The sequence below is a fragment of the Lissotriton helveticus genome, chromosome 11 (assembly GCF_964261635.1).
Source record: "Lissotriton helveticus chromosome 11, aLisHel1.1, whole genome shotgun sequence".
Taxonomy (NCBI): Eukaryota; Metazoa; Chordata; class Amphibia; order Caudata; family Salamandridae; genus Lissotriton; species Lissotriton helveticus.
In genome coordinates this window covers 1,000,318,083-1,000,345,533 of record NC_136072.1, presented here as the reverse complement: position 1 = coordinate 1,000,345,533, position 27,451 = coordinate 1,000,318,083, and the positions used below count along the sequence as shown (strand labels likewise).

Sequence of the window (27,451 nt, the reverse complement as noted above, 5' to 3'; positions counted from 1 at the left end):
CCTTCCCCCCTCGCTCTTTCTCTCCCCCCTACGCCCTCTTCCTTTTCTTCACTGTTCCTGCTGTCCTCTGAAAAGTACTCAAACAAGCAGCCAGCCTAGCTAAGATCAGTCTTAAATCACATAGTACAAATAGGTTAGTTGAGATCGCACAGTTTGAGTTGTTGTGTTTATAGTGAATTGTTGGATGTGAAAGTACAGAGGTAAAATGAAGTGAAAAGTCAGTTTGTGGCTTAGAAAGTGGACAAAATTCGTAGACGTGTGCAAAAGATTAGTTATGGCTTTCTTTATTCTATTGACACCAACATCCAGAGTGGCCTGGTTACTCACCAAGAGGCAAATGTGTAAATGTCACTGTACTGTTTTTTGTATAATAAAGCTGGCAGACCTGTGAAACGCCAATAAAGACGATTAAAAAAAAAAAGAATGTGCTAGCTGGCAACATTACTATTGTTTTTACCCCAAGTCTCTCCAAGTATATTTTACTAAACCAAATCGTGCTTCTAGGTTACATTTAATTGTATTGCTTGTGTTTTAAATCCTTGTATTCTTGCACCTGGATGATGGTGATAACCTGTTCTGTGGCCTTCCAGACATCACACTGGCCCCCCTTAAGGGTATCCAGCACTTAGCAGCACACCTCATTAAGGGTCTGAAGAAATATTACCAGATCACCCTCGCCCAAATTGTATTCCTCTGACTCCCCTTGTCAGACTGCAACACATTCAAGGCCAGTTGCATAATCTACATCTTTTGGTATACCTGCAGCCAGGACACTGTCAGACTTGAAACAAAGCGAAAGTGTGACAAAGAAAACTAGGAAAAAGGCCTTCTCCATTAGGCACCCACGATCTGAAATGACATTCCAGTATATAGCAGGACTGCCTGTACACTTCGTAAATGTAGGAAATAATTAAATACCTTATTCTTTGAGAAACATATCACAACTCAGAACCCAGCATCCCTTGTCTATATTCTCTCTGGCCTTCGACCCTGTTCAATGCTCTGCTGCCTTCTGGATAGATTTGCACAGTACAAATTCAATTTATACATGCAAATTGACAGCAGCAAAAGAGTAGGCCAGAAGAGCATCAGCAGGCCTTAAGGTTTGTTTCCAGCCAAGGATAATTGGGCAGCGCCCCGCTCAACATCTGGAGACATTACAGCAAGGTTAGTGACGGTCTGTAAAATGTCCGTGCAAATAAATTCTGAGCTAGAGTGGAGCTCCATCTTATGAGACGAGGGCAGTCGGGCGTCATCTCCTTGCTAGTTAGTGATATTGAAACTCTCCTCAGAGGGATTTCTGACCAGAAGACCACTTGCTGTCTTCCCAGAATGCATTATGGTGGCAAGAACTTCCTTTCTGCAGCCCATTAGTAATTTCCTTCGACCTGCTCTGGAGGGAAATCTTCTGTACTCTCTTTTGCAGATGCTGGAAAACCAAGCAAGGGAGGATAAAGTCTAGAATGGAGACACCAAAGCAGTCACGATTTTATACAACCGCATGTTCTTGATCAGCTGAAGATAACTCTAATGACAAGTACCCAGAAGGTGATCAGGATCTATCTCATTCTAAGGACTGTGATCAGTATTGTAGGAATCATGCACACCATGTTCACAAACGCTGACATGCATTACAGATTAAGAATAACTATGAAGGGTACTGGACCTAATTTAGTAGGGAAGACCTGTAGGCATGATCTCTTGGGGCATCCCCTGCACTCCAGTGTACTATAATACTGCCACTAGCCAGGACCTGTGCAAAAATGGTTGGGGGGTCCAAGTGGAGTACCCCCTCAAGACTACACTGTTGGAAAACCAATAGAGGGACTCACAAACTCTGGGAACACAAAGTGTGTTCTTGAGGAGCTTCGGATCTACTGTTTGAGAGGTTCCTTTTAATTGGGGACTCCAAAAGCGGTGTTAAAAATGCGAATTAAAGAGAAACTTCAATACAAAGGACAAACCTGGTGGATATTGAACAGCTGAGCAGATGGTTAGAGAGTTTTCTCCCTACAGTATGTCTACATAAAAAAGCAAATCTTGAAATGTAGGCAACCATTGTACAAAATACATTTGTGGGTTTATACTGAAGATATAGCAATCGCAGTTACAATTGTTCTGTCTAGATCAAAAGATTAACTTTTTCTTTTTAAAAAGAGCTTATTTCTATGTCCAGAACATCTAACAAAATACCTTGTCTTTCAGTATATGGTTATCATGCTTCCAGGTCTTAGCATAGGCTAATTCCTCCCAAAAAGGCCATCTGGGAAAAACTTTGGTAGAAAAATATCAAAAGTAGATATTTACAATAACATTAATATCACAAATTAAACTGCACTGGAGAAGTATATTGGGAATAATTGGCTTTCTAACCTTTTTGGCTGGCATCAAAGGTAAATCCCATTCCCAGTTTCTTTCTGCCTTAGTCGTCTTTCAGGCTATCCCTGTCATCTGCTGTTAATCATGTTCCCCATGATCTGCCCAACTATGCTCTCTCTCTCACTCCCAGGACACTGCCTGAAATGATCAAGCCCACCAACTGTATTAACTGTATTAGCTTTTGAACCATTGCTACTTCCCAGCCCATAATACATTTTCTAGCAACATTTTTAAATATTGTTTTAGCCACAAAATTGTAATATAAGGTTTGTTTTTTGAAAAATGGATGAACAAAACCACGGATAAACCATTAAAAAAAATATTCTTTATTGGCATTTAATCAATAATCTCTATATATTATACAGGGTACAGTAATAATCATTCATGCAGTTGCTCAATAGACACATCCCAGTATGTTGATGTTGATTATAGTTTGCTAGCAGATCATACATTATATGGAGGGTATAGCGGGTATCCAACAAAAGAAAAAGGGATAGGATCTTAATCACCCTGTTTTGTAGAGGAGTAGCCAATGTATTGGTTACAAAATAGAACAAAACAGTAACTTCTGAAACTTTCTGGCTGGCGCTGCCTGAGGCAGCTTTTAGGAACTGTGGAAACGTGAGTGGTAGGAGCATGTTACAACATGGGAGATTTAAACTAACAGGCGCTCCGGGGGGAACAAGGGAGCGGGGTGAACTTTTACGCATTCTTGCCCAGGGGGACGCCGGGCCTCCCTATATGTCCGATAAACGTGTATGTGTGGGCGAATGGGTCGCCTAGTGGGTCAATCCTAGTCTGCCATCCGTCACCCTGCTGCAGGTTCCGCAGCCTGTGGAGGCGGATTCAGTCTGTCAAACAATTTGAGAACTTAAGTGTCCCATATTGGGATTGCTCCACCTTGCCCCATAACCTGCAATCATATGTCATGGTCCGTTTCTGCCAGAGACCATTTATGAGTCACCGGAAGCCACCACTTGATCGTGGGCCGGTGAGAGGCCTTCCAGTTCATGGCAATTAGTGCTTAATGAGGACCATCGCCAAATCAACTAGCTTCAGGTAGTGTTTTGTTTGTTTTAGTGCATTGTGGGATTCCCTTGAAGGCAAAGGAATGCGTCTCGTAGTAGCTGGGCATCGATCACTGAAAACACATGTGTCAGCACCTAGTGCCATGTATGCATCAGCCGAGGGCATTCACAGACCATATGTATAAAAGTGGCATCCATGTGGCCACATCGCGGGCTTGCTGGGGATACCACAGAGAACATTTTGTGGAGGCGGTGCGAGGTAGGTTTGATGCATATAGTTGAATTGCATGAATTTTAGATGGGCATTGCATGAAACTCGCTTCACCCGCTCCTAAGCCGTGGTCCATTGCGTGGTAGTGAATTCCATGCCGAGGTAGTCCTCCCATTTGGGATTGCCCAAGGTTAAGAATTTGTGAAATCTCCAGTGCAATACAGCGTACAGTGCCGAGACCAACTGATAGCCGAACCCGTGTGATAAGAAGCACTGCAATCCATCGTGCAGCAGTGGCTCAGCCTGCCCTGGTGCCCATATGTCCCCAATTGCCACCATTTATCCCGCCCAAGTGCATAGAGTTCCTGTAGGCCCTGGAAGGATAGCGGAGCACCGTCGCCATATAGGTCACCCATTTGGGTGATCCCGGCTTCTTGCCTTGGAGATGGTCATGGACTTCCAGCACAGTTCTCAAGACAAGCACAGTGCAAAAGGGCAGCTGTGGTGTATAAAGGGTCGGTGCCTGTCTGGGTTGTGCATATATAGAGTCCAAACAAGCTTGGCAACTCGAATGGGCAGACCCAGTCCTCTGGCTGGTCTTCCGGGCGAGAACAGCCAGACCAGCATGGTAATGCCTCTCAGATCAGCACCAACCATGCTACCTTCCGCCGTTCCATCTCCGTCTAGCCAATGCAGAGGACACTGCAGTTGGGCTGCCGCAAAATATAGCTCCAGGTCTGGGACCCCAAGTCCTCCCTCAAGCATGGGACGCTGAAGCATGGGGAGTAAGACTCGCTTCGTAGCAGTCCCCAGAACATCTCCGACTCCAGAGTCCTGAAAAAAAGATCTGGTCGGTATCCCTGGCAGAGCTGCAAAGAAATATAAGAGCCTCGGAAAAACCAACATCTTTGCAGGGGAGTAGCTCTAGCTTGTGGCGCCCGGGGCTATCCCTCAGATTGCCGCCCCTTGAATCCGCAGTCCTGTGATTGTGTGAGGTAAAGTCTTGACTTGAATGTTGAATCTCACCTCATTGTCAATTTTCGGGCACAGATATTTTTCACATGTATCATTGGAATGCTAGTTTTACATTGATCTATTAACTAGTGCAAGTAAGTGTTAACTATCTGAATTGGCAGTTGTGAAGGGCTGCGCACAGCAACCCCGGCCACTCGCTTAATTATACTGGTGTGATTTTTTAAAAATACTTTTAAGCATATTTGTCAGCTTGCCTGACTGTGACTGCTATGTGTGTCTCACAGGCTCTCCCGAGGCTTGCCCATCAATCATGCTATCACGCACATGCTCACTGCGGCGGCCGGAGTCCGTGAATCAGCTGACTAATAGATTTATGTTATAGGCCTGAGGCAATTGAGATTTGTGTTAGGGATAGGGCCTCTCACACCCAGTTAAAGTCTGGGCCCATCTCTCATTGTTTTGACCTATGTGCCGGACGGCCTATGTCCCACCCCACCATTGCGCAGAGACCGAACAAAACCCATAGAGGATTAGTGTTGAATTAGTATAGTGAAACATGCAAGTAAATTTTAAGTGGTGGATAAATTAGTCAGTTATTTGGATTTGGAAGGATAGCAGAAGGATAGAAGAGCAAAAACAAGGTTTTTATTTATATATAGTGGAGATATGCAAGGAAGGATCAAGATAAATGTGTAGGAGACGAGGGAAAAGTGGGGGGATAAGGGGTTGAGAAAATGAGAAAAGGGAGATGAAAAAGGAGAGAGAGAGAATCATGGAATGTAGCCGTCAATGGAGAATGAGGGGAGGGAGGAAAGTGGAGAGATAAAAATGGGGACGGGTGTGGAGTGTAGCATGGTAGAAAGGAAAAATAGGAAAGAGAGGGACTGGGATATTCAGACAGTGATGCAGGCACCTGGGGAAGTAAAAAGGTACAGAGAAGCAGAAGCATTGCTATCATTAGTGCAGCGGGTGCAGTGGCGCCTTTGTTTGGGGGTGTTTGAGACCTCCTGCACCACAATTGGGCTGTTATATTGTTTTACCACCTAACAACAGGGTTAGGAAGCTATTTTCTTAACTTGGATTAGGTCACGATCACGTGACAAAAATTACTCATTTGTTGATCATCGTTTTATTTGTTCAGAGCAAGCAATCCCTTGACGTTAAGGCTATTTCCACAAATATAGGTTTATTTCCGTGTCAGTAAACTGTTGAGGAAGAAACTGGTAAAAAGAAAACAGGCTTTCATCCTCGGAGCTGCCTGGTAGTCAAACCCTATGCAGATGAGAGATTCACTCCTTACCGCCATGACAGCCCCGGGGACAGGAACATTCTGTTCTGTCAAGAAGGAAGTACATTGCCACCTATGTTTTCCTGTCCAGCTTGCAGTTAAAGATCCTGTTGAATAAACGCTAGTCTTAAAACAAAAACAATGGAGGGGTAGTCGTCCGACTGGCCAAAGAGAGAAGGGAATAGGTGAAACGAAATAACCAGCAGCCTGGTAAATAATTTAGACGCCTGTGGCATCCTGTTCATATCTGCATTTAATTCCCCAGTGAGTTATCAATTTATAATCTAGTTTTAACTCGTTAAAAAAAATATCTTGGCCTGAAAATCTGGTTGTACTCCGCTATAGTGAATGGCTTGTATTTCGTCATAACTTCCAACACAGGAATCCTTGTTGTGAAATCTTTGTGAAAAACGTACACAAACCCTACTCGCTCCAAATCACTTACAGAGAAGAAAAGGGAATGAGAAAAAGAAACAAAGGTTGACAGAGAGGAGTTGTGTGTGAAAGGCATTAAAATTCGAGTAATAAAAAGATGGAAACAAGACTAACAAAGTGAAAGCAAAAATTAAACTCAACAAATAAGATTTGAGTGCAAATCTAAAAGGAAATTAAACAGACACTCAAATGAGAAGAGCCAGAAATAAAAAAAGCAATGAAAGAAAAAGTTGAAAAAGAGAGAAATAAAGAGGAATTAATGCAGCAAAATGGAAAGTAAGAGTTAAAAAAACGAAAAACTTTTTGAAAAACTATAGCATGTACACACAAGAGCAAGCAGCAGGAAAGGTAAGTCTAAGAATCAATGCAACAGACTAGAAAAGTGTGCAAACGGCAAAGCAAAAACAGGAAGTCCACAGTTTTTCCAGCAACAAATGCTTCCATATATATTGCTCTGTTTATCCGACTCCTACCTTCCAGCATTTCTCTGAATTCCTGGGCACTGCAGTCTTTCCGGAGCGATTGAAAGCCTTGCGCGAGGGCTGGGCTGGCCAAACATTATACCCAGGTCCATCATTGGTAGCGCTTTCGCGTGCTCCAAGATTGACGGCCCTGGGACGTCACAGGACTGGACCCACACCACAAACGTGGTACGCCACGCACCGCATCGCCACGCTGGGTGGTGGTGGTGCGTGCACTGCAGGCAGGCTTTCCAAGCTGAAGCAGGTGCGCTTGCCTTGCACAAGTGTCCCCACATAAATTATAAAGGCCGCCGTCACGGGTCACAACACAAGTGCCGCGCGGCCGCCGCCCACAGGTTAGTGCCGCCTGGGGCGGACCGCCCCCCTCGCCCTCCCCTAGCTACGCCACTACATCTTTGCCACTGATGCCTTGCCCATAGGTGAGAGGGGTAATTGGGTCCAAAAGTGCGTGGATTGGCGAATCGAGGTTAGGGCCTTGCTTTGATTACCATCTAGTAAGTCCCTGTCGTTGTGGTAAACATTCACACTGCGGTAACAAAAGCTTTCAATACTTCAGGGGAGGCGCCCTGGTTCCGGTTCCTCTCTGTGCTCCAGCTCAGTCCAGCATAAAGTTAAGATACAAGACTTACCCTAGTTCACCTTGAGGCCTACCATCTCTCCAGAGACTAGTTAAAACAGGGAAGGCTTGGATCCTGTACTTCCCAGACTGGACCACCCAAATATTGAAATCACAGAAAGGTGTCAAGGGAGGTTTATTTTAAATATTCGCGATAAACCTGAGACCACTAATTCTGAGGTTTTTGAGCATTTATTCTGCTTAGTTTTGATACTTCAAAAAGACATCCATAAATCAATTGGACATGTCTTTTAAAAGGAAACACCACATTAGTAAATCACACAATTGCAATACATTTGTATGCGTGATTTAGCACCATTTCTTTTGTGAGACAATATATACAACAAATACATAATATGAAAACGTTATTTGTGACAAAAATATATACAGCAAGCCAATGATCACAAGACAAACATCGATAAATTATATGTGCCAGCCTGAAATTAAACCAGTCCTGCATTTGCACTAAAACACATGGTGGACAATTTCGCATTCAAAGACACATGTCTACTGTCCTGCCTGTGGGAGGGTGGGGATGCATATCCTACTTAAGGGTGTTGTCAACCTAGAAAAAGGGGGGAAGCAATTTCTACTCAGTCCCCTCGTGGCACACCCTGTTCTACCTTCTCCCACTCATTAGTTTGCTGTAAATACCCTTGGTGGGTCCCTCTATCAATGGGAAAGACTGCAAGATCTGACGGCCGGTGCGGACCTGCGCCACCGGAGTGATATTAAAGAGCTTAAGTGAACCCAGGATGTTAGGACCCATCCCAAGCACCTCCAGACCCTGAAGCAGATAAGACCAGCTAAGCGTGTGAAACGCTTTTTCGAAATCCAGGAAGACGGCCACCGGAAGGTGAGCCTCCCTGGACATCGCATCCATGATGTGGCACAAGCTTCGAATGTTGGAGTGAGTCGCCCTTTGAGGCACAAACCCACATTTGTCCGAGTGAACCAGGGAACTAAGCATCGGGAACAGTCTATTGGTCAGGGCTTTGCTCAGGATTTTGTAGTCAATTTTCAACATTGTTAACGGGCGATAAGAACTCACCTCAAGGGAGTCTCTGCCCGGCTTCAGAAGCATCACTATGAGAGCCTCATGAGGAGACCTCAGTAGGACGCCCTGGTGGTGTGCTTCTCAGTATATCTCTAGTAGACTAGGAGCAAGGGTGGACCCAAACGTTGTGTAGTACTCCATAGAGAACCCGTCTGTGCCCAGAGTCTTACCGCGCGCCATCAGGTGAACTGCTAGGTTAATCTCTATCGGAAGAGGTTGCTCCAGGTCCAACAGCTACAGCGGGGTCAAGCAGGGAAGGGATGCCATGCCGCTCACAAGTAGTCACGCACTTGTGCCAATGAGAGCTCCGGGGAGAGGAGTACAGGCTCTCGTAATACTGAGCAAACACTTCATTAATGTCCGCCTGAGTGTTTTTCACGCGAGCTGCATTATCATGTATGGTGCCCACGATCACAGCAACCACACCAACGTGCGCCCCAGCTTATCGCCATTATCATGCTGGCAGGCTAGGGACGATTTATAATCCAGTTCGCAGAGTCGCTGCAACCTCTCCCAATATTGACAACACAAGGCAGTCAGTAGGAGGCGTGCATCAGGTGCCGACATCACCTTGAGTTCCTTGGTCCGCAGGCAGTTCTCTTAAGTCAAAACACTATGAGTGAGAGATGGCTTGACTCTCCATGTCATAGTGATGTAGTGCCCCCTCACAACCACTTTCATGGCATCCCACTCCAACCCATGGGAACCCACTGATCCAGTGTTCTCCTCAAATACAGGGAAAGGTGTGTGGCAATGCTGTCGCTGTATGCCATGTCTTGTACGGCATTCAAAGCCGCCAGGTCCTGATATGACCAGTGAGGGCCTCCAAAATATTTTTCACACCAGCTGCCATTGCAACAATGCTGCCCTTTTCCACTTGGTACTGCTGTGCAGCATGCTGAAAGACTTGGACATTGTTCTCCCACTCTTCATGTGAGGCCCGTTTCTTTTATTTAAAGTGTCTTCAGGTGTTTGACCATTATCGGCGCTGTGGGATGCTGGGCCCGCATTGTAAAAATCTCCACAAGGGTGCTTTTCTTTTTCCTTTCCCCCATGGCTCTATAGCAATAGTTAATTCAAAGTAGTTTTTGTTGCTGTACAATGAACCTTTGGTTAAAAGACTCGCTTTGTAGCCCGACAACCTCCGACCTAGTGGAGTCTTTGCAGCTTTGTCTAGTTTATAGGGTGGACAACTGAGGAGGTAAGCATGCCTGCACCTTTATACGTGGGCACCACCATAATGTCACTTCAAAGTCACATAAAGTTGGGAAAGCCATTCCCTGATTCCTGATCCATGCCCGAAGTCTGATTGGCGTTCCCTCTGCTCCTGTGGCTCTGTTTCATCCTAGGATCTGATGCTACTTCCCATGCTTTGATCTGGTGTCAGCATACTCCAGTGTCCCTGGCAGCCCTTAAGCATTAAAAGGCACCTGCGAGTTGATGCTGCTGTCTCACCAGAAAGTCTGTCATCTGGATTCTAGGGAAGATCTTTGGTCCTTAATATTGTCTGTCCTTGGAGGTCATGATAGGATTGTAAAACAGCCAGGGGGAGGACCACACTGTTTTGGAACTAATAAGCTCACTTCGGACCAGTGGGTTGGCGTGGCAAGCGCTCATTGAGAGCCAAAGATGAACCCCTCCATTTTTGGCTGCAGCAGGCAATGTACCTGGGAAATCATTTGGGAGCCTCTTTGGATTAACAAGAAATGGGCAAGGAGCTTTTGCGACAAATGTCGCTCCGATTCTCCAAAAATAAGAACATTAATTAAGTGAATGTTGTCTTTTACATGACAGAGCCCAGGTAAAGGGCATCAGTGTTTTATCACCTCTTGGAGCATATGTTAGAGGTCGTGTGTGTTTTGAAGTGCTCTTTTAATAAGGCTTCAGGATTCTTGACCTTCCTACTTAAACTTCTCAAAAGACACAGTCCAAAAACATTTTCTAACATCTTTCCCCCCCCCCCCCCCCCCAACTCCCCCGAAGAATAAAGATGCAATATATATTATGTCTTTAAGAGAGTTGTGCTGTGCAGAGACTATCTTGTAAGGAAATGCTGTCTAAGGCAAAAGAGATCACCTCCTCGAATCTCAACATGACATTCTTTGAAGTGGTGAGGTGCTTTCATGGCAGGTAATGTCAGATCTGTATGCACATGGTGAAATGAAATGCAGTGCAGAAACTGTGCATTCTAGTGTTTTCTGTTTTCCTTTCAGAAAATGATGGTCAAGGAAGTTGCAGTGTCTGCACCGGGAAAAGTAATTCTGCATGGTGAACATGCCGTGGTTCATGGCAAGGTGGGGTTCTTCTATTTTTCAGGATTTCTTTAATGCTCATAAAACGTTCCTTGCACGCAAACAAATAAATCCTTTTCCATATACTTTATTAAAAGGTGGATTGGATTCTATGCACTTCCCGACAATTGAAAAATGTAACCTCTCGAGTGCAAGCATTATGGATAGCGGAAAAAATAACTTCTAAGATGTGTCCTTACTGTTGCTGAGTGTAGTAGGTTCTCTGTTGCCAGTGGCATATTGGATAAGTAATATGCGAGGGCTCGCCCTACGATCGTGTTAGTTCTAACAGATACAACGTTTTGCCAGATGCCAAAGTTCTTCCTGATACCCAGATGTTTACAGATGACCTTCACGGTTGGAAGCAGCAGCTACAGAGCGGGAAGGGTCACTGTTACGAGTCACTTTTGAAAGCACATATGATGTTTCTCATTAACGTACATTGCCAAACAGATTTTACCAGGAAAGAAGGAGATCATCTGTGTTCAGGATGCCCATGAATCCCCTCCATTCTGGAAACCTCTTGTCTTTATTTCCTCTGAAGTTCAGATATGTTGGCGAATACATAGTTGCAACAATTCCCATTGCCTTGCCATGGATGGAAATTTTACTGTTGTCCATTTTGCAAGAGAAATAACAAAGCTAGCAACCTAAGAAGCAACCAGCATGTACACCTCCATGTCTCATAATTATTGTTAATTTTCTGTTCCTCAAAATAAACCAAATCACTTGTTCCCCTCAAACTATTTGTGGAAAGTCCCACTCATACGTTAGTACAAAACAAATATCACAAAATTGTCCACCGAAATTTAAGAGTTACGTTTCTTGCTTCAAATAATATCTTCGCCACTTTAATTGATCTAAATCTCCTCTTTATTGTATTCTCAAACAGACTAATATTCAAATTCATCAAAACGTTCCTGACAATTGCGTAACGGCATGTGCAGTTAAATTAATTATGAATCAGAACTAATTTTGATGGAAATCTTTGCAGGAACAATGCACTGAAGTATTACGTTTATGCATAGTATGTTATTGTGCCATCACAATACTCGTTTTTCTGGATCTAGATTAATCATATGTATGTATTTTTTGCCCCTCAGTCTAATGCTATACAGTTCCCTGTAAAATATTTGAAGATGCTGGATTGAAAAATAAATCTTATTGCCACGTAAAAGTATGTGTCCTTATCTCAAACTGTATGCATGTCATGTGTTTTTTTTTATTTAATGCAGGTGGCTTTAGCAGTGAGCTTGAATTTGAGAACATTTCTCAGAATAAGGCCTAACAAAAATGGGAAGGTGCTAATAAATCTACCAAACATTGGAACCAGATTAAGCTGGGATGTTATGCAACTGCAGTCCCTCCTTTCAACATTACAGGGTAAGTAGGGCAATCTAAAGACCAGTTATAATACCCAGGAGGATAATTCCCGTAGACTTTTTTTCATTTGCGAGTTATTTGCATTTCAGGGTATTAGCAGCATGATTTTGTGTTCTATTTTGTGCCAGGTAAAGTAAGAGATCTTTGTCTCGTTTGACGTGTTCTACCCAGGACTGGCTATTCAGCTCACAGCTTTGAACATTTTAGAACTTTTAATTTTGCTTGTCCCATTATGAATGCCGAAAAGCCATAACACAAATAAATGGGAGCTAAAGTCAGGATAAGCTAAACCTTATACAAATAACGTGCAGCAGCGTGAGAATGTCACAGAATGTTGGATCAGCAAGTGAGGGAGCATTTGCACGGCAATAACTAAACTAATCGCAGAATGGGCATTCCTTTATGATGAAGGATGCGGAAGCTTGAGAGTTGAGTCTCAGTAGCATGTTTTATAGCCACTGGTTGTCTACAGACGTAAGACATACAGTTATTGACACAATCTATCACTGTCCGTTTGCAACAGTAAATTTTTACAAGGCATCCGCTCTTATTTACCAGACACCAGTGACAAATTATATATTTGGCTACAGGTAACTTTGGTGGGGCCAATGCTGCTCAACACACTAGTCCAATGAGACAAATGCAACCCTTAAATGCAGTGTTACGTAATGAAGCTATCCCATATGAAACAGGATTATTTTAGAAACCATCCCAGAGTCATCGGATGACCATCCAACTACTTTAGAAGTAATTTTCACATCATCAGACATCATCAAGCTCTTGAGGTCATCCAAAAAGTCTACAAACTTGAGCCTGATGATTCGAGGATGACTTGAAAATGAGTATCTGATGACTTCACAAGGTGTGACTATTTCTGATGACTTCAGGAGGATTTAAGAATGAGTATCTGATGACTTTGGAGGTGTGACTAATACTGATGATTTCACAATGGGTATCTGATTACCTCACAAGATGAAATTGCTCGTGATGACTTGAGAATAATTTGAAAATGATTTGTTGATAAATCCACACGCGCCACCATGTTTAAATCGTTGAAATGTTTTCTGACTATCAAAGAATGATTTGCTGCTTAATTCACACAACACCCTCTTTCTTTAAGCCTTTGTCAGCAAATATAAATTATGTTGGATGATTTTTTTATTTACTTGCAGATGACTTCGCAACTGTGCTATATAGAGTTAGATTGCAAGACTGCAGTACTAACACTAAATAAAATAACAAGTTTAGTATAAACGTATCTATTGGCAGTTATTTCACAGTTGACACTGAAAAGGACTATGATTACTGTTGCAGCTCAATGATTTGAAACTTGTTAATATCAGCTTAGGCTTTTGCTCAAAAATAAAAGTTAAAGTATCAGCATTGAGCTACTACAGTAATCATAATGTCATGCTCAGTGTCAGCTGTGCAATAACTGCTGATGGATGTGTTTATAGTATTTTTATTTTTTATTTTATTGAGCAGAGACAAAAGGAAACAGGCATTATTTCCACATCACAAAAATTTGAACTGTAGACAAACCACATTCAAATTCAACACATAATAAATACATATAGCAGCCAAAAAAAACCCACACCATTATTGTTGGACCTGGGACCTCCAAGTCACATAAGGTAGCTTGGCACTAAGTGGAAAGCCTTAACTCTACGGAACATGTGTTAAGTTTGCATCATACCCTTCAGCAACATAACATCCATCCACTTAAAAAAATAAAAACTCTTTGTTGAATTGACGACTTATTATCAGGTTTCAATACATCATATAATCTCACATGTCATCATTACTTTACATTACATTTTTATGACATTAGCCACCTTTCTAGGATATGATCCTGTAATTTAAATACGTTTTCCACACTCTTCAGCTCTAGATCAAGTTCCTGCAATTGTCAAACTCTTTTACAATACAAAGAAGTTAAACTTTACCACCACAGTCTCATGGGTATTTCATACAAGTTGTACAGGTATACAGCCCCAGCTTCGGTAATGTCACCCACTGACTTGTTGTACTATGGGGAGCCTAAAAAGGGAATAGACCTGTAGTTACTTCCTCTGATTCAGGGCTACTTTAACTTGCCCCTGGACCCACTTTAGGCTATGTGGCCCCTTTCAGCAAGCGTTGTGCTTCTAGGACAGTTGCAGCTTCTACACCCTTTCTTTACCCCCAGTTCGGCACCCGTCTTTCCGGGGATCCGGGTTAGGCAGAATAACCGTGCTTAGCCTTGTTTGGATGGGGGAAAATCCGGTCACCAAGGGTAATGATTTTACCACTACACCCCTACTCGGGAGCCAATTCGCCACCTCAATCAATCAATCAATCAAGGCATTTATATAGCGCACTACTCACCCAGAGGGTCTCAAGGCGCTGGGGGAGGGGGGTCTGCTACTGCTCGAACAGCCAGGTCTTGAGTTGCTTCCTGAAGGCGAGGTGGTCCTGGGTCAGGCGGAGGTGGGTCGGGAGGGAGTTCCATGTTTTGGCGGCGAGGTAGGAGAAGGACCGTCCCCCTGTGGTGGCACTTCGGATGCGGGGGACGGCGGCGAGGGCGTGGCCGGTCGATCGAAGCTGGCGTTTGGGGGCGTAGAAGTTGAGGCGGCTGTTGAGGTATCCTGGGCCTTGGTTGTGTAGGGCTTTGTGTGCGTGGGTGAGGAGACGGAAGGTGATTCTCTTGTTGACCGGGAGCCAGTGCAGGTCTCTCAGGTGTCCGGAGATGTGGCTGCGACGGGGGATTTCCAGGATGAGTCGTGCTGAGGCGTTCTGGATCCGCTGGAGTCTCTTCTGGAGTTTGGCGGGTGGTTCCGGCGTAGAGGGAGTTGCCGTAGTCCAGACGGCTGGTGACGAGGGCCTGGGTGACCGTCTTCCTGGTCTCGGTGGGGATCCACCGGAAGATCTTACGTAGCATGCGCAGGATGTTGAAGCACGACGAGGAGACGGCGTTGACTTGTCTGGTCATGGAGAGGGAGGAGTCCAGGATGAAGCCCAGGTTGCGTGCGTGGTCTGTTGGTTTGGGTGCGTTGCCTAGGGCGGGGGGACACCAGGAGTCGTCCCAGGCGGAGGGTGAGGATCCCAGGATGAGGACTTCAGTTTTGTCCGAGTTCAGTTTCAGGCGGCTGTTCTTCATCCATTCGGCTACCTCTTTCATCCCTTCGTGAAGGTTGGCTCTGGCGGTGGCGAGGTCGTTGGTGAGGGAGAGGATCAGCTGGGTGTAGTCGGCGTAGGAGATGATGTTGAGGTTGTGCTGGCGTGCGATGTCTGCGAGGGGGCTCATGTAGATGTTGAAGAGGGTTGGACTGAGCGAGGAGCCCTGAGGAACGCCGCAGAGGACTTTGGTGGCTTCAGATCTGAACGGGGGGAGGCGGACTCTCTGTGTCCTTCCGGCGAGGAAGGAGATGATCCACTCCAGTGCCTTCTCCTGGATCCCGACGCTGCTGAGTCGCTGTACTAGTGTACGGTGGCAGACAGTGTTGAAGGCCGCGGAGAGGTCTAGGAGGATGAGGGCTGCTGTTTCTCCGTTGTCAAGCAGGGCTCGGATGTCATCGGTGGCTGCGATCAGGGCGGTCTCGGTGCTGTGGTGTGCCCGGAAGCCAGACTGCGAGAGGTCGAGGGATCCGTTCGTCTCGAGGAAGGTGGCCAGCTGCTTGTTGACGGTCTTCTCAATGACTTTTGCAGGGAACGGGAGCAGCGAGATGGCGCGGTAGTTCTTGAGGTCGGTGGGGTCGGCTGATGGCTTCTTTAGTAGAGCGCTGAGTTTGCGTGCTTCCAGCTTTCTGGGAAGGTAGCGGTGTCGAAGGAGGTGTTGATGATGTCCCGCAGGTGGGGTGCGATGACATCGTCGGCCTTGTTGAAGACGTGGTGAGGGCAAGGGTCGGTCGGAGATCCGGAGTGGATGGAGTTCATCGTGCGGACGGTGTCTTCGGTGCTGATCGGGGTCCAGGCGCAGAGGGTGGTGTTGGGGGGCGGTGGTTCGGTCATGGCGTGCGTCGGTTGCGTGCTGAAGCTGTTGTGTATGTCCGCGATCTTGTTGTGGAAGTAGGAGGCGAGGGAGTTGCAGAGGTCTTGCGAAGGGGTGATGTCGTTGTTTCTGGCGTTGGGGTTGGAGAGCTCTTTAACGATGTTGAAGAGTTCCTTGCTGTTGTGTGCGTTGTTGTCCAGTCGTTCCTTGAATGCAGTTTTCTTGGTGGCGTGGATAAGTTGGTGGTGTTTTCGGGTGGCGAGCTTGAGGGCAGTCATGTTGTCCGGTGTAGGGTCTCTGCGCCATTTTCTCTCGAGGGCTCGGCAGATCTTCTTGGAGCTCTTGAGTTCGTCGGTGAACCATGGGGCTTTCATGCTGCCGGGTCTGCTAGGTAGGGTCCTCAGGGGGGCGAGGTCGTCTGCGCAGTCGCTGATCCACTTCGTGAGGTTGGTGGCCGCTTGGTTGGGGTTCGTTGCGCTGGTGGGTGGGTTCTTGCTCAGGGAAGTCGCGAGCTGGTCGGCTGTGATCTTGTTCCAGCTTCTGCGTGCACCCTGTTGCTGGTGGTGGTGGATCGTGGTCCTTCTGAAGCTGAAGTGGACGCAGCTGTGGTCCATCCAGTGGAGTCCAGTGGCGTGGCTGAAGGTGATGTCCTTGCTGGATGAGAAGACTGGGTCGAGTGTGTGTCCGGCGTAGTGGGTGGGGGTGGTCACTAGCTGCTTGAGTCCGAGGTTTGCGAGGTTGTCCAGCAGGGTGGCGGTGTTGCGGTCGTTGCTGTTCTCCAGGTGGAAGTTGAGGTCCCCGAGGAGGATGTAGTCAGCGGAGGGGAGGGCGTGTGGGCTGATGAAGTCGGCGATGTCTTCGCTGAATTGTGTGCGTGGTCCCGGGGGTCTGTAGATGAGGGTGCCTCTGAGGGTGGTCTTGGGGTTGATGTGGACCTGGAAGTGCAAGAGCTCGGCGGGTGCGAGGGTGTCGTCGGTGTTGGTCGTGATGCGGATGGTGTTCTTGTGGATGATGGCGATGCCTCCTCCGGTTTGGTTGATGCGGTCCCTTCGGATGATCTTGTAGCAGTCTGGGATGGCGATGGCGATGTCGGGCGCTGAAGAGGCGTTCATCCAGGTTTCCGTGAGGAAGGCGACGTCTGGTGAAGTTGTGTCGAGCAGGTTCCAGAGCTCAACGGCGTGTCTGTGGACGGAGCGGGTGTTGAGCAGGATGCATTTCAGGTGGCTGCTGCTGTTGCTCGTCTTGGTCTTGGTCGGTGCTGGGGTAGTGCAGGTCCGGATGCAGGTGAACTTGCAGGAGTGGCAGCAGAAGGGTCCGTGGGTGCGTCTCGGTGTTGCTCGGTAGCAACCCGGGGTACGGCCGGCGTTGAGTGCGTTGAGTTCGGTGGCGTCGTAGGTCCGCCGGGTGGGCTGGTGACTGCAGGGGCCAGGGGTCCTGGTGCTGGGCACGGTACGGGCGCGGACGGGCGCAGACGGGCTTACCTTTGGCGCACCTTCGGCGCTCAATCGGCGCGCCCGCTGCGCGTCAACGCTGCGCGTTTGCCACTCTGCCATATGAGGAGAGTGGGGGGGGTGGAGCGAGGGAGGGGCAGCTGGGAGGCGGGAGCGGGGCGGCGAATGGGAAGGGTCCAGGTGGAAGGGGGCGGGGCCGCAGGGGATCAGCGGCGGGGAGCGGGGAGGTGGCGGGAAACGCGGCGGGGGCACAGCAGGTAAAAAAACGGCGGACAATGAAACAAAAAAAGAGACAAAAAAAGAGAAAAGGCTGGGCACAGAAGGGCAACAGGGGAAACAGCACCAAACACAGGGGAAACAATAACGAAATGACAGTGGCAGGATACAAACGTGCAACAGGGGAGAAAGTCGAGCAGTCGGCAGGAAGCGGCGCTGCGCTACAGAGGCTGAGACCACACCAGTGGTCAGGAGCACAGCTGCGGGCAGCGGCGGGATCGGGGCAGCCTGGGCACACCCACGGGGAGTGTGCGCGGTGCGTGGTGGTGTGACTGGCCCAGAGGGACTGAGGTCACCTGAGGAGTAATTTACAGTCTCCCTCGCCGTTTCGTCACACTCCCTGTGACGGTCCCCACCTCCCTCCAGTAATGCGGCCCCGGCTTACTTGTCTCAGATTAGGATTGCCGGTTATGTTGCAGAGACGCCGATACCTGGGGACACAATGGTGCTTACTGACACTCTGGCTTCCTGTTGTCTCTGTCCCGGGTTGAGACGCTCCTCCTTTGGAGGGATCGATGGAAGCAGACTTCACCGCCCGGTGCTCTCCTCAGTGATCGGCACCTCTGAGTCTGCGCAGCCGTCGACGCTGTGGCACTACCCCTGGCGTTTCCTCACAGACTGCTGGGCTTGCGCAGAAGATGACGCCGCTGCACCTCTTCCGGGGCACTCGCTCGGCCGCTCCCTCTTCGCTGTCTCCTCACGCCGGGGCCCCGCCTCTCTCGACCCACCTCCTCTGTCGCTGCCTCACTTCCTCGAATGCCTCCCAGCACTTCACCAACTCGCAGAGGAAGTCGGTGCCGGACAGAGCGCCCTTATCCCACGCAGAGTTGTCAGCTGGGCACACCAGGTTCACGCACGGTGAGTCCTTGAAGAAGGAAGCGCTTGCCCCTTAAATGCCTTAGGGGAAAAGCACTCAGCACCGCAGTTGATAAGAAAGATCCTTCAGGGTTAGTCTTCTTCCCTTCTTTCAAACGCGACTCTTCTCAGAGACATCAGAGACTTTGGAATGTCCTGGAGAGGTCGTACAAGGATTTTAGGAATGGGCTACCCTGGTAGGGTATGGTCAACACGAGTGGGTACAGGTCAGTACCGGAGATCAGTCTGCCCACAGGTCAATTCCGCTCCTGGTAAAGCTCTGTCCTCCTCCTCAGAGTCGCCTCCCTCCTCACCAGTTCCACTCTCTAGCAATCACTGGTCAACAACAAAATGGCTGCCTCGCATTCCGCCTTATATAGGTTCCCCTCCAGAGGTCCAACAAAGCCCAGAAGGTTCTGGAAGTCCCTATTCTAATCTATAGGCCTTTCTCCTAGGGTGGCAGTTATGGCAGTTTATGGCCACCATTTTAGGTATCTCCTAGTTTTCTAGACAGGAGAGGCCCCTACCTCAGGAAAAGGACCACGAGGGCCAAAGAGCTTCTAACCCCTAGCCAACACCGCAAAAATTCAGTGGACATAAAAATTGAGGGTTTTGAGGGGCAAAAAGGGGACAAAATAAATAATTAATTAGGAGGGACTACCCAAAGGCTGACAGGTCTAACAAACTAACAAACCACATTCAAATTCAACACATAATAAATACATATAGCAGCCAAAAAAAAAACCACACCATTATCAAATTAACAATCAGCAAAATAATCCCAAACCCTCGAGAATTTCTTAGTTACCCCCCCCGCTTGGCATAAGCTTCTTCAAAGCGCTTAGTACGTTTCATTCTAATCAGCCATTTCTCAAACAAAGGTATTTCCGATGATCTCCGGTTTTGTAAAATTAATGATCTGGTAACCAATATAGCAATAGCAAGAAAATGTCCCTGAGTTTCGGAAAGTATAACCTCCCTAATACCTATGCCGAACAGAGCAGCTTCTACTGAAGGTTTATACATTTTCTTAATTGCGCCACTAAAATATACAAATATTTTTTCCAAAAAAACACTTAGGGCAGGAAAAGAAAATATGTCGCCATCCTCCTTCTGCTAAAAAGCACCACAGCAAAAGCAACTATTTATCACCTCTGGATATATTTTATTTAATGCTTCTGGAGTGTAATATACCACCCAGTTGGCAAAAAATGCCATTCTTTTATAATTAGCAGCTCTCAAAGTCTACCTAAAGATGAAATCTTTTGTCAATCTTTAAATTATTTTTATTATTTTTTTATATATTCAAAGCACTCTGGACAGTTTTGCGCATATTTGTTTACGTCACATAATCATGCTTCATCGGGCATATCGCAGTGGTATTGAATTTAGAGCTATAAACATTAAACATAAGACTTTAACATTGCATTGCCCCATCCCCGCATCATGACCTTATTTGATTAGTCCAAGTCCTCCTCCACCCCTACGGTACGTGGCGGCTCACAAATGTTGCCTCGAAACTTGTTCCAAGCCCCCCAGATTTTATCCCACTTCCCCGGGCAGCCACGATGGATGTAGACAGCTTTCTCTGCCACCATCGCCTCATCCATGTCTCTACACCATTTACTACGCGTCGGCGATACTGCCGAACCCCACAGCATGGCGATGTTGCGTTTCGCTATCAACATGCCCAAAATCACCCAGTCTTGTTGCCGGTGGTTAAGGTAATTGGGTTCCCACACATTCAGCAAACAGCGACGAGGCTCCGGTAGCAAGGAGATGTCTATTGCTTGGGAAATCGTGCGTATTACTGCTGTCCAGTATGATGTGATGTGCTTGCAGTCCCAGAAGGTGTGAAAGAATGTTCCCTCCTCCCCACAGTTACGCAGGCAGAATTTATGCGTAGCTTTCCCTATTTTGTACAGGGTCGTCCTAGTATATGTACGATGCAGTACTTTAAGTTGGACCAGCCTCAACCGGAGGGAATAGCAGTTTCCCGTGGTGAGGAGAGAGCTTCCTGCCATTCAGAGTCTTCAAAGGAGCCTACCTCCACAGACAACCTCTGCTTCAATGTGGACGTCACGTCTGGGAGGTTATTAATAAGTTTCCTGTAAGTGAAGGAAGTGGCCTTGTCCTGCATGTGTTCTGTCAGGAGTCTATCTTCGAGAGGAGATGACTCTTTGCAAGATGGTGCCTGTCAGTATAGTCGATTGCAGTGCATGCTTAATTTGTAAGTATCTAAACCTCTCTGTCTGCAACATCTCGTACTGTGTTTGCAGGTGGGCAAACTCCACCACTTTACCCTTCTTCCAGAGATCGCCCACCGCCGATATATCTATGGCGTCCCAAGCCTGGAACCCCTTACTATTACGGAGGAAGCCCAATTGGTAGGAGTCCCACAGCGGAGTCATTCGGGTGATTGTTCCCAAGCATTTAAGACGTCTGTTGGCTTTGTACCATAACTGCACGGAATGTCGCGTCTGACCCATCAGATCTGGGGGAGGCGGCGGCTGTAAAGATTACGAAGCAGTCCCTTGCCCTCCAAAGAGTGTCTATCAGCGAGGTATGCCGGTTCGTGGGGCGTGCAGCCAGAAGTTAAGATGCGCCGCCCAATAATATAGTTCCATATTTGGAAGCGCTATCCCCCCATCATACCAGCTTCTTGTTAGCTTGTCTTGCGCAATTCGAGGTGCCCTCCCACCCCAAAGCAGATGGGATACTTTTGCTGCTATAGCTTTAAAATACACTACAGGGACCATTGATGGGGTGTTTTCGAGCACATACAGAAAGCGCGGAAGCGCCATCATTTTATATAGCGCCGACTTGCCCAAAAGTGTGAGAGGAAGAGTCTGCTATACTTTAACGTCGCGTTTAAACCTCTCCAGGAGGGGGCGGAGATTTAGATTGTAAAATTCGTCGGGGTCTGGTGTAATGAAGATACCCACATATTCGAATGCTGTCGTTGAGGTCCTCAGGGGGCAACTCAGGGGTAGAACAGGTGGGGGGCCCACAAGAACATAAAGGATGGACTTAGTCCAATTGATCTCGTAACCAGACACTCTACCGAACTTCTCACAGATGTTTAATAACTCGAGAATAGATTTTTTGGGGGAGGTGAGATATAGAAGGATATCATCCGCGTATAGGGATATGCGATCCTCCCATACATCGGTCCAACGGAGCCCCTTGATAGAGGGCTCCCATCTAATCCAGATTGCTAGTGGCTCCAAGATCAGTGCAAATAGTAACGGAGACAGTGGGCACCCCTGTCTCGTGCCTCGGCCAAGAGGAAAGTCTTGTGAAATGTGTCCATTGGCTGCGACATGCGCGAGGGGTTTAGTTTATAACAAACAAATCCAGGCGCAAAATTTGGGGCCAAACCCCATGTGCTGGAGCACTGCAAATAAGTAAGGCCATTCTACTGTATCGAACGCCATAGTAGCGTCCAGTGAGAGGACAACTGCAGGTTCCTTGATATATGTTGCGCGCGCCAGGACCGCGTGGAGCCGGCGAAGGTTAAGGGCCGTGCTCCGATGTGGCATGAACCCGGAGTGGTCCGGGTGGACCAGTGACGCGAGGTGTGGAGTCAGTCGTGACGCCAGTAATTTGACCAGTATCTTAGGCTCCGCATTTATGAGAGAGAATCGGACGATAAGAGGCGCAGTCTGTCTTTGATCTGCCAGGCTTGTGAATTGCGACAATCGTGGCTAGTCGCTGATCCCTCGGCAGCTCCCCCTTCTCAAGGCTGTCGGATAACATACTAAGGAAAAAGGGGGCCGTCGTTTGCACCGTTCTCTTATGCAGTTCAACTGGGAGCCCGTTTGGTCCCAGCGCCTTGCCGGACGCGAGTGCTTAGGTAGCTGCCTGTACCTCGTCAGTGGTAATGTCCGCCTCCAACAGAAGTGCTGCCTCTGGGGAGAGTTTAGGTATCGTGAGATCCTTAATATAGTCATATGCCTCTGCGATCGTATAGGACGCCCGGGGAGCATAAATTTGTTCAAAATGGTCAGCTAAGACATTGACTATATCATCAGGGTCGGAGACCATGGAACTTTCAGGTGATTTCAGTTGCGCAATGACCTTATTCGCTCTTTCCTTTCTATCTAGCCAGGCCAGCATTTTCCCCGCCTTGTCTCCCAGCTCGTACACCTTATGCCGAGTGGCTTGGATCGGAGTGTGTGTGCCATTTCTCTTTGGAGGGTCAGAACTTCAGTTTGTTTAAGACGAACCGCACGGGCGGTTCCTAGAGAGGGGCGGGCCTCCTGTTCCGCAGTGGCCATGGTTAGTTCAGCCTCAAGTCTGTCGCAAGTCTGCCCGTCGCTCCCATTTATGACCTGTTATGGAAGCCATTGCCTGTCCCGAAGGACCGCTTTATATGCCTCCCAGAGCACCCTGGGCGAGTCCAGTGAGTGTGAGTGTCGACATGATAGGTGCCACCTGGAGGAAGCCAGCGTGAATCGGGAACATGGGTCTCCTACAGGTCTGGTGGTGGGTGTATTTTAACAGTATTAGGGAGTGGTCTGATATGCCCCTAGGACGTATAGTGACCTCTTCTACACCCAGTAGGGCATCTGCGGATATCGGGAAATAATGAATGCGCGCGAGACAGTTGTGCACTGAGGATTAAAAAGTGAAGCGTGTCTCATTAGGGTGCTTGAATCTCCAGCTGTCTGTAAGTCCCAGGGCATCTACCAGACCAAGCAGACGGCTCCCACCCTGTGTGTCCAGTCTAACAGGGAATCTGTCCTGTGTGCCGACAAGTATATCATTGAAGTCACCCCCTATCAGTAGTGTCGCTACCGGTAGTGTCAACAAAAATGTCGTGAGAGCTGCATGGGCTTGCGTGTGGAGTGCAGGCGGTATATATACAGAGACAAGATTAAGTAACCGTCCTTCCCATTGATCATCGACTCGTGCACCACTAGTGGGAAGTTTTTCTTAATAAGTATCCCCGTGCCTCTGGAGTCTGAGGAGAATTCTGCGTGGGCTATCATCTTATATCCCCATCGATCCATGGCCCGGACTGCGGATCCTACCAGGTGTGTGTCCTGCAAGAAGACCACTGCGGGACCACAGCGTTTCAGATATTGCAGTACCAGACCTCACTTCACCTTGTCCCCTAGCCCACGGACATTCCAGGTAAGTAGAGTGAGGGTTGGCAGTGGAGCCTGCAGCTCTTGCGAAGCGGTGTCAGCCATTAGCAAAGGTGAGGTGTGTCAAACATCTAAAGTTACATTTGTCCCGTAAAGCTAAAATAGCATACCACATTGCTGTCCTATCCAGATTGCATTCAACAAAACCAAAAAAAAGAACCATATATGTAATGAAATCAACATAAGTGAGCATATCAGTTACCTTCCCAACCCAAGTCCCACCCACCCTCCCTGCCTCCCTGCTTAGCGAACCTACAACTGCCCGCCACCCAAACTTAGCAGAGTGCTCCGTCCCACCCATAGCTGCCCGGCTTCGGCCTTCCACCAGGCACTCTATGAGCGCGTTGGACCGAGAAGAAATGCGAGAGTCCCTTAGGCTGTAACCTAGTTTTTATCAGTTCCTCCACATACAGATCCATTGCTTGGACCCCCTCCGTCTCCGGAATACCTCTAATCCGTACGTTGTTGCGTCTAGCGCGCCCTTCTTGTTCGTCCAGCTTTTCCGCTAGCGTCTTGTTTTCTTTTTCTTTTTCCAGGTGGGTCATCGATATTTGGAGTTCTGACGTGTCCTGAACCAGGGATTTTGCCACTATCTTCACTTCTTTCACCCTGTCCGCCATTATGTGGAAGTCTGCCCGGAGCAGAGAGATGTCCGTGGAGATTGTTCCGACTGTTGTCTGTACATTTGCCAGGGCCTTCATGATATCCTCCAGCGTGACCTTTTTCCCTCCATCGCCCTCCTGCTTTTTGCCGTGAGGCGGCGTCGTGCTCGACCCTTTTTCGTAAGCGTATTTGTCCAGCTTAGCCTGGACAGCCTGATTTCGAGGCCCTCTGCCCGCCATGCTGAAGTGGACTGCAGGACGTGCAACAGATGTAAATGGAGCTTGGATCAAAAAACGTGTATTGGTCGACATCATTCGGCCCGCAAAAAACCCCGTTTGAGTGCCATGAATCACTTCCTTAGCTACAGAAGTAAAACGCTGTGCCCAAATCTTCTTGAAAATGTTATAATCAGTATTTAATAAACTGATGGCTCGATAAGAATTCAATTTATTGGAGGGTTTACCCCTTTTTACAAAGCCAATTACTATTGCTTTTTTAAATTCAGAAGACGCAGCCCCACCCATTTTAATATAGTCAAATAACTTTGCCAAAAAAGGGGTCAACTCCTTCCCAAAACATTGATAAAATTCACTCTGGATTCCATCCTTGCTACAAGCTTTTCCTCCCACCAAATAGTTAATTACTGCCGATATCTCGGCTTCTGTGATTTTCCTCTGCAACATCGTCATTAAATTCTGCGATATTTTAGGAACTTGAAGTGGAGCAAAATACTCCTGAATCGTCTCACGATTAACCGAATATTTAGGGGTATATATTTGTTGAAAATGATTGAAGAAAATTCAAGGAATATCAGCTCTATCAGAAACTACTGTATTGGATTGGGGATCTATTATTTTTACGATGCAGGCGGATTCTTGTCGAGCCCTAGTTGACCAGGCGAGCACCGTACCCACCATTTGACTTTCTTCATAGACCTTCTGAGAATATGTCTGAGAGCTATTTATTTCTTCCAAGATAAAAAAAATCTCTTAAAGCTTTCCTAGCCTGTTCCAGCTGAGTCCGATTTAAGGAGCCCACCGGAATGGCAGCATGGATTAACGACTGCTGGAGCTGTATTATTTTATCTAAATGTTCCCTGGTTTTCTTAGCAGAGGCGGCAATAATCTGCCCGCGGACTGCAGCGTTAAAAACCCCCCCAGACAGAAAACATATCAGCAGTCCCTTCATTAATGAAAAAATAATCTTTTATCCAACATCTAAATTCGTCAAGCCAGACTGGATCTTGCAGAAGAAGGCTTTCCATCTGCCACTTGGACCTGCGCTTTTTAGAGAAGCCCAATTCTATACATGCTTGAACATAAGAGTGGTCAGAGAAAGCGTTGACACCAATTTCTGCATCTCTAAGATTCAGTGAGCGTGACAACAGTAGGAAATCAATTTGAGATGCAGTTTGATGTTGGCGTGAAGAACAGGTATATTGACGAATGGTTTGATTAAGAAAATGCTATGCATCAACTAGCTGGAGGTCATCTACCAAAGCATCAAAAAGCTTCTTTGTTTTGGGTTTCAATTGTTTTTCCCTCTATTTGAAGTATCCATTTTCAAATCCTGAATATAGTTAAAATCGCCCCCAAACACAATTTGCCCCGAAACCCCAATCAAAAGTTTATAAAGTGTACGTAATGCAAATTCGTCATCCAATATTGGCCCATAATAACTAACAAAATTCAGAAGCTGGCCATTTAATGACACCTGAGCCCACATCCACCTTCCCTGTGCATCCCTATGCTCCTGAAGAAACACCCAATCAATATCACAAGAAAAATATATAGCCATGGAAGAGGTGTGGCGCCGCGGGAAGAAGAGGTGTGGCTCCGCGGCTAGGGTGACTGACTCCGGAATCTGGGGATCACGGTTCGATCCTCGGCACCGGCGGCAGATTAGTCCAGCACCATGTGACTCTGGGCAATAGCTTGCTTAATCTTCCCTACGGCCCCCAGCGCCTAGAGACCCCTACGGGTGATTGTGCGCTTTACAAATGTGGATTATATTATATTATATTATACCCCCCGCATTGCAAGACCTGCTGAAGCAAAAAATACCCTTGAAAACATTCCTGGAATATAACATTTTGGGGTATTAGATTTCAGATGAGTTTCCTGCAACAGAAGAATTTGAGGTTTTAAAGTAGCTAGCCACCTAATCAACCCACCATATTTAGGTCTGTTCAAAATTCCATTAACTTTGTCAGAAAGAATTTGGCAATTACTGGATGAACTCATTCTACCAAATAAAGAAAGATCAAAAACTGAACGTACTGCAATTCTATTCTAAATTGATTCCTGCACCATTTAGCGCCTTCCTTATAGCACCTGCTCATTTTTCCAACTGACCCCAACCACCCTAACCCTCCCTCAGCAAAAACCCTCCGCCCCTTAGGAAATGTGGCTATTCCCGCTGACCACATACTCCACCCCCCCCCCCCCAAAACGCATGCTGGTACCCTGATATTGCACCACAAAGTGATCTCCCCCTCCCTCAAAAAGAAAAAACGAATCTTCAAGAAACTCTGCAAATCTTTGAGTCACCAAATCAGAAAATAAAAAAAAACAATTCTTAAAAAAAAGCAAAAAACAGAGTGAGCAACCAGTCAATTATCTTCCAGCAGTGATTGCCTTGAGCAGCTCTTGTGCTTCTTCTAGACGAGTAAATAAATTAAACTTTCCACGGACAAGGACTTTAAGTTTTGATTGTTGTGCAATCGAAGCTTGTGCCCCTTGAGCTTTAAACAAGTCTAGTATCTCAACAAACTCTTTTCGTCTTCATATCCGAAAATATTCTGCATTTTACTTCATTTTCAGTTTCAAACTGTCTCAACTAAATTGCCAGAGTCAGAACTTTTTCCTTTACGCGATAATCCGCGAAGTTCACCAGTATCGTGCGGGGGAACTTTTCATTTGGAGGAAGATGAGCGGGGACCCAGTAAGCCCCTAGTTAGTGTTAAGTCCCCCAAAAAATCAGGTAACACAGCCTTCTT

General features: G+C 47.0%; 1 protein-coding gene across 3 annotated transcripts in view; it reads left to right on the top strand.

Annotated features, from left to right (window-relative positions):
- The window catches only part of MVK (mevalonate kinase), a 171,635-nt gene that overhangs the window by 25,300 nt on the left and 118,884 nt on the right, over positions 1-27,451 (top strand). For 2 of the 3 annotated variants that reach the window (XM_078667359.1, XM_078667361.1), the window contains exons 2-3: positions 10,685-10,765; positions 11,998-12,145. In XM_078667359.1, the coding sequence (XP_078523485.1) occupies positions 10,688-10,765; positions 11,998-12,145 (226 nt within the window). In that variant the 5' untranslated portion in view covers positions 10,685-10,687. The remainder of the gene's footprint in view (positions 1-10,684; positions 10,766-11,997; positions 12,146-27,451) is intronic. The other variant, XM_078667360.1, reaches the window with a different exon arrangement.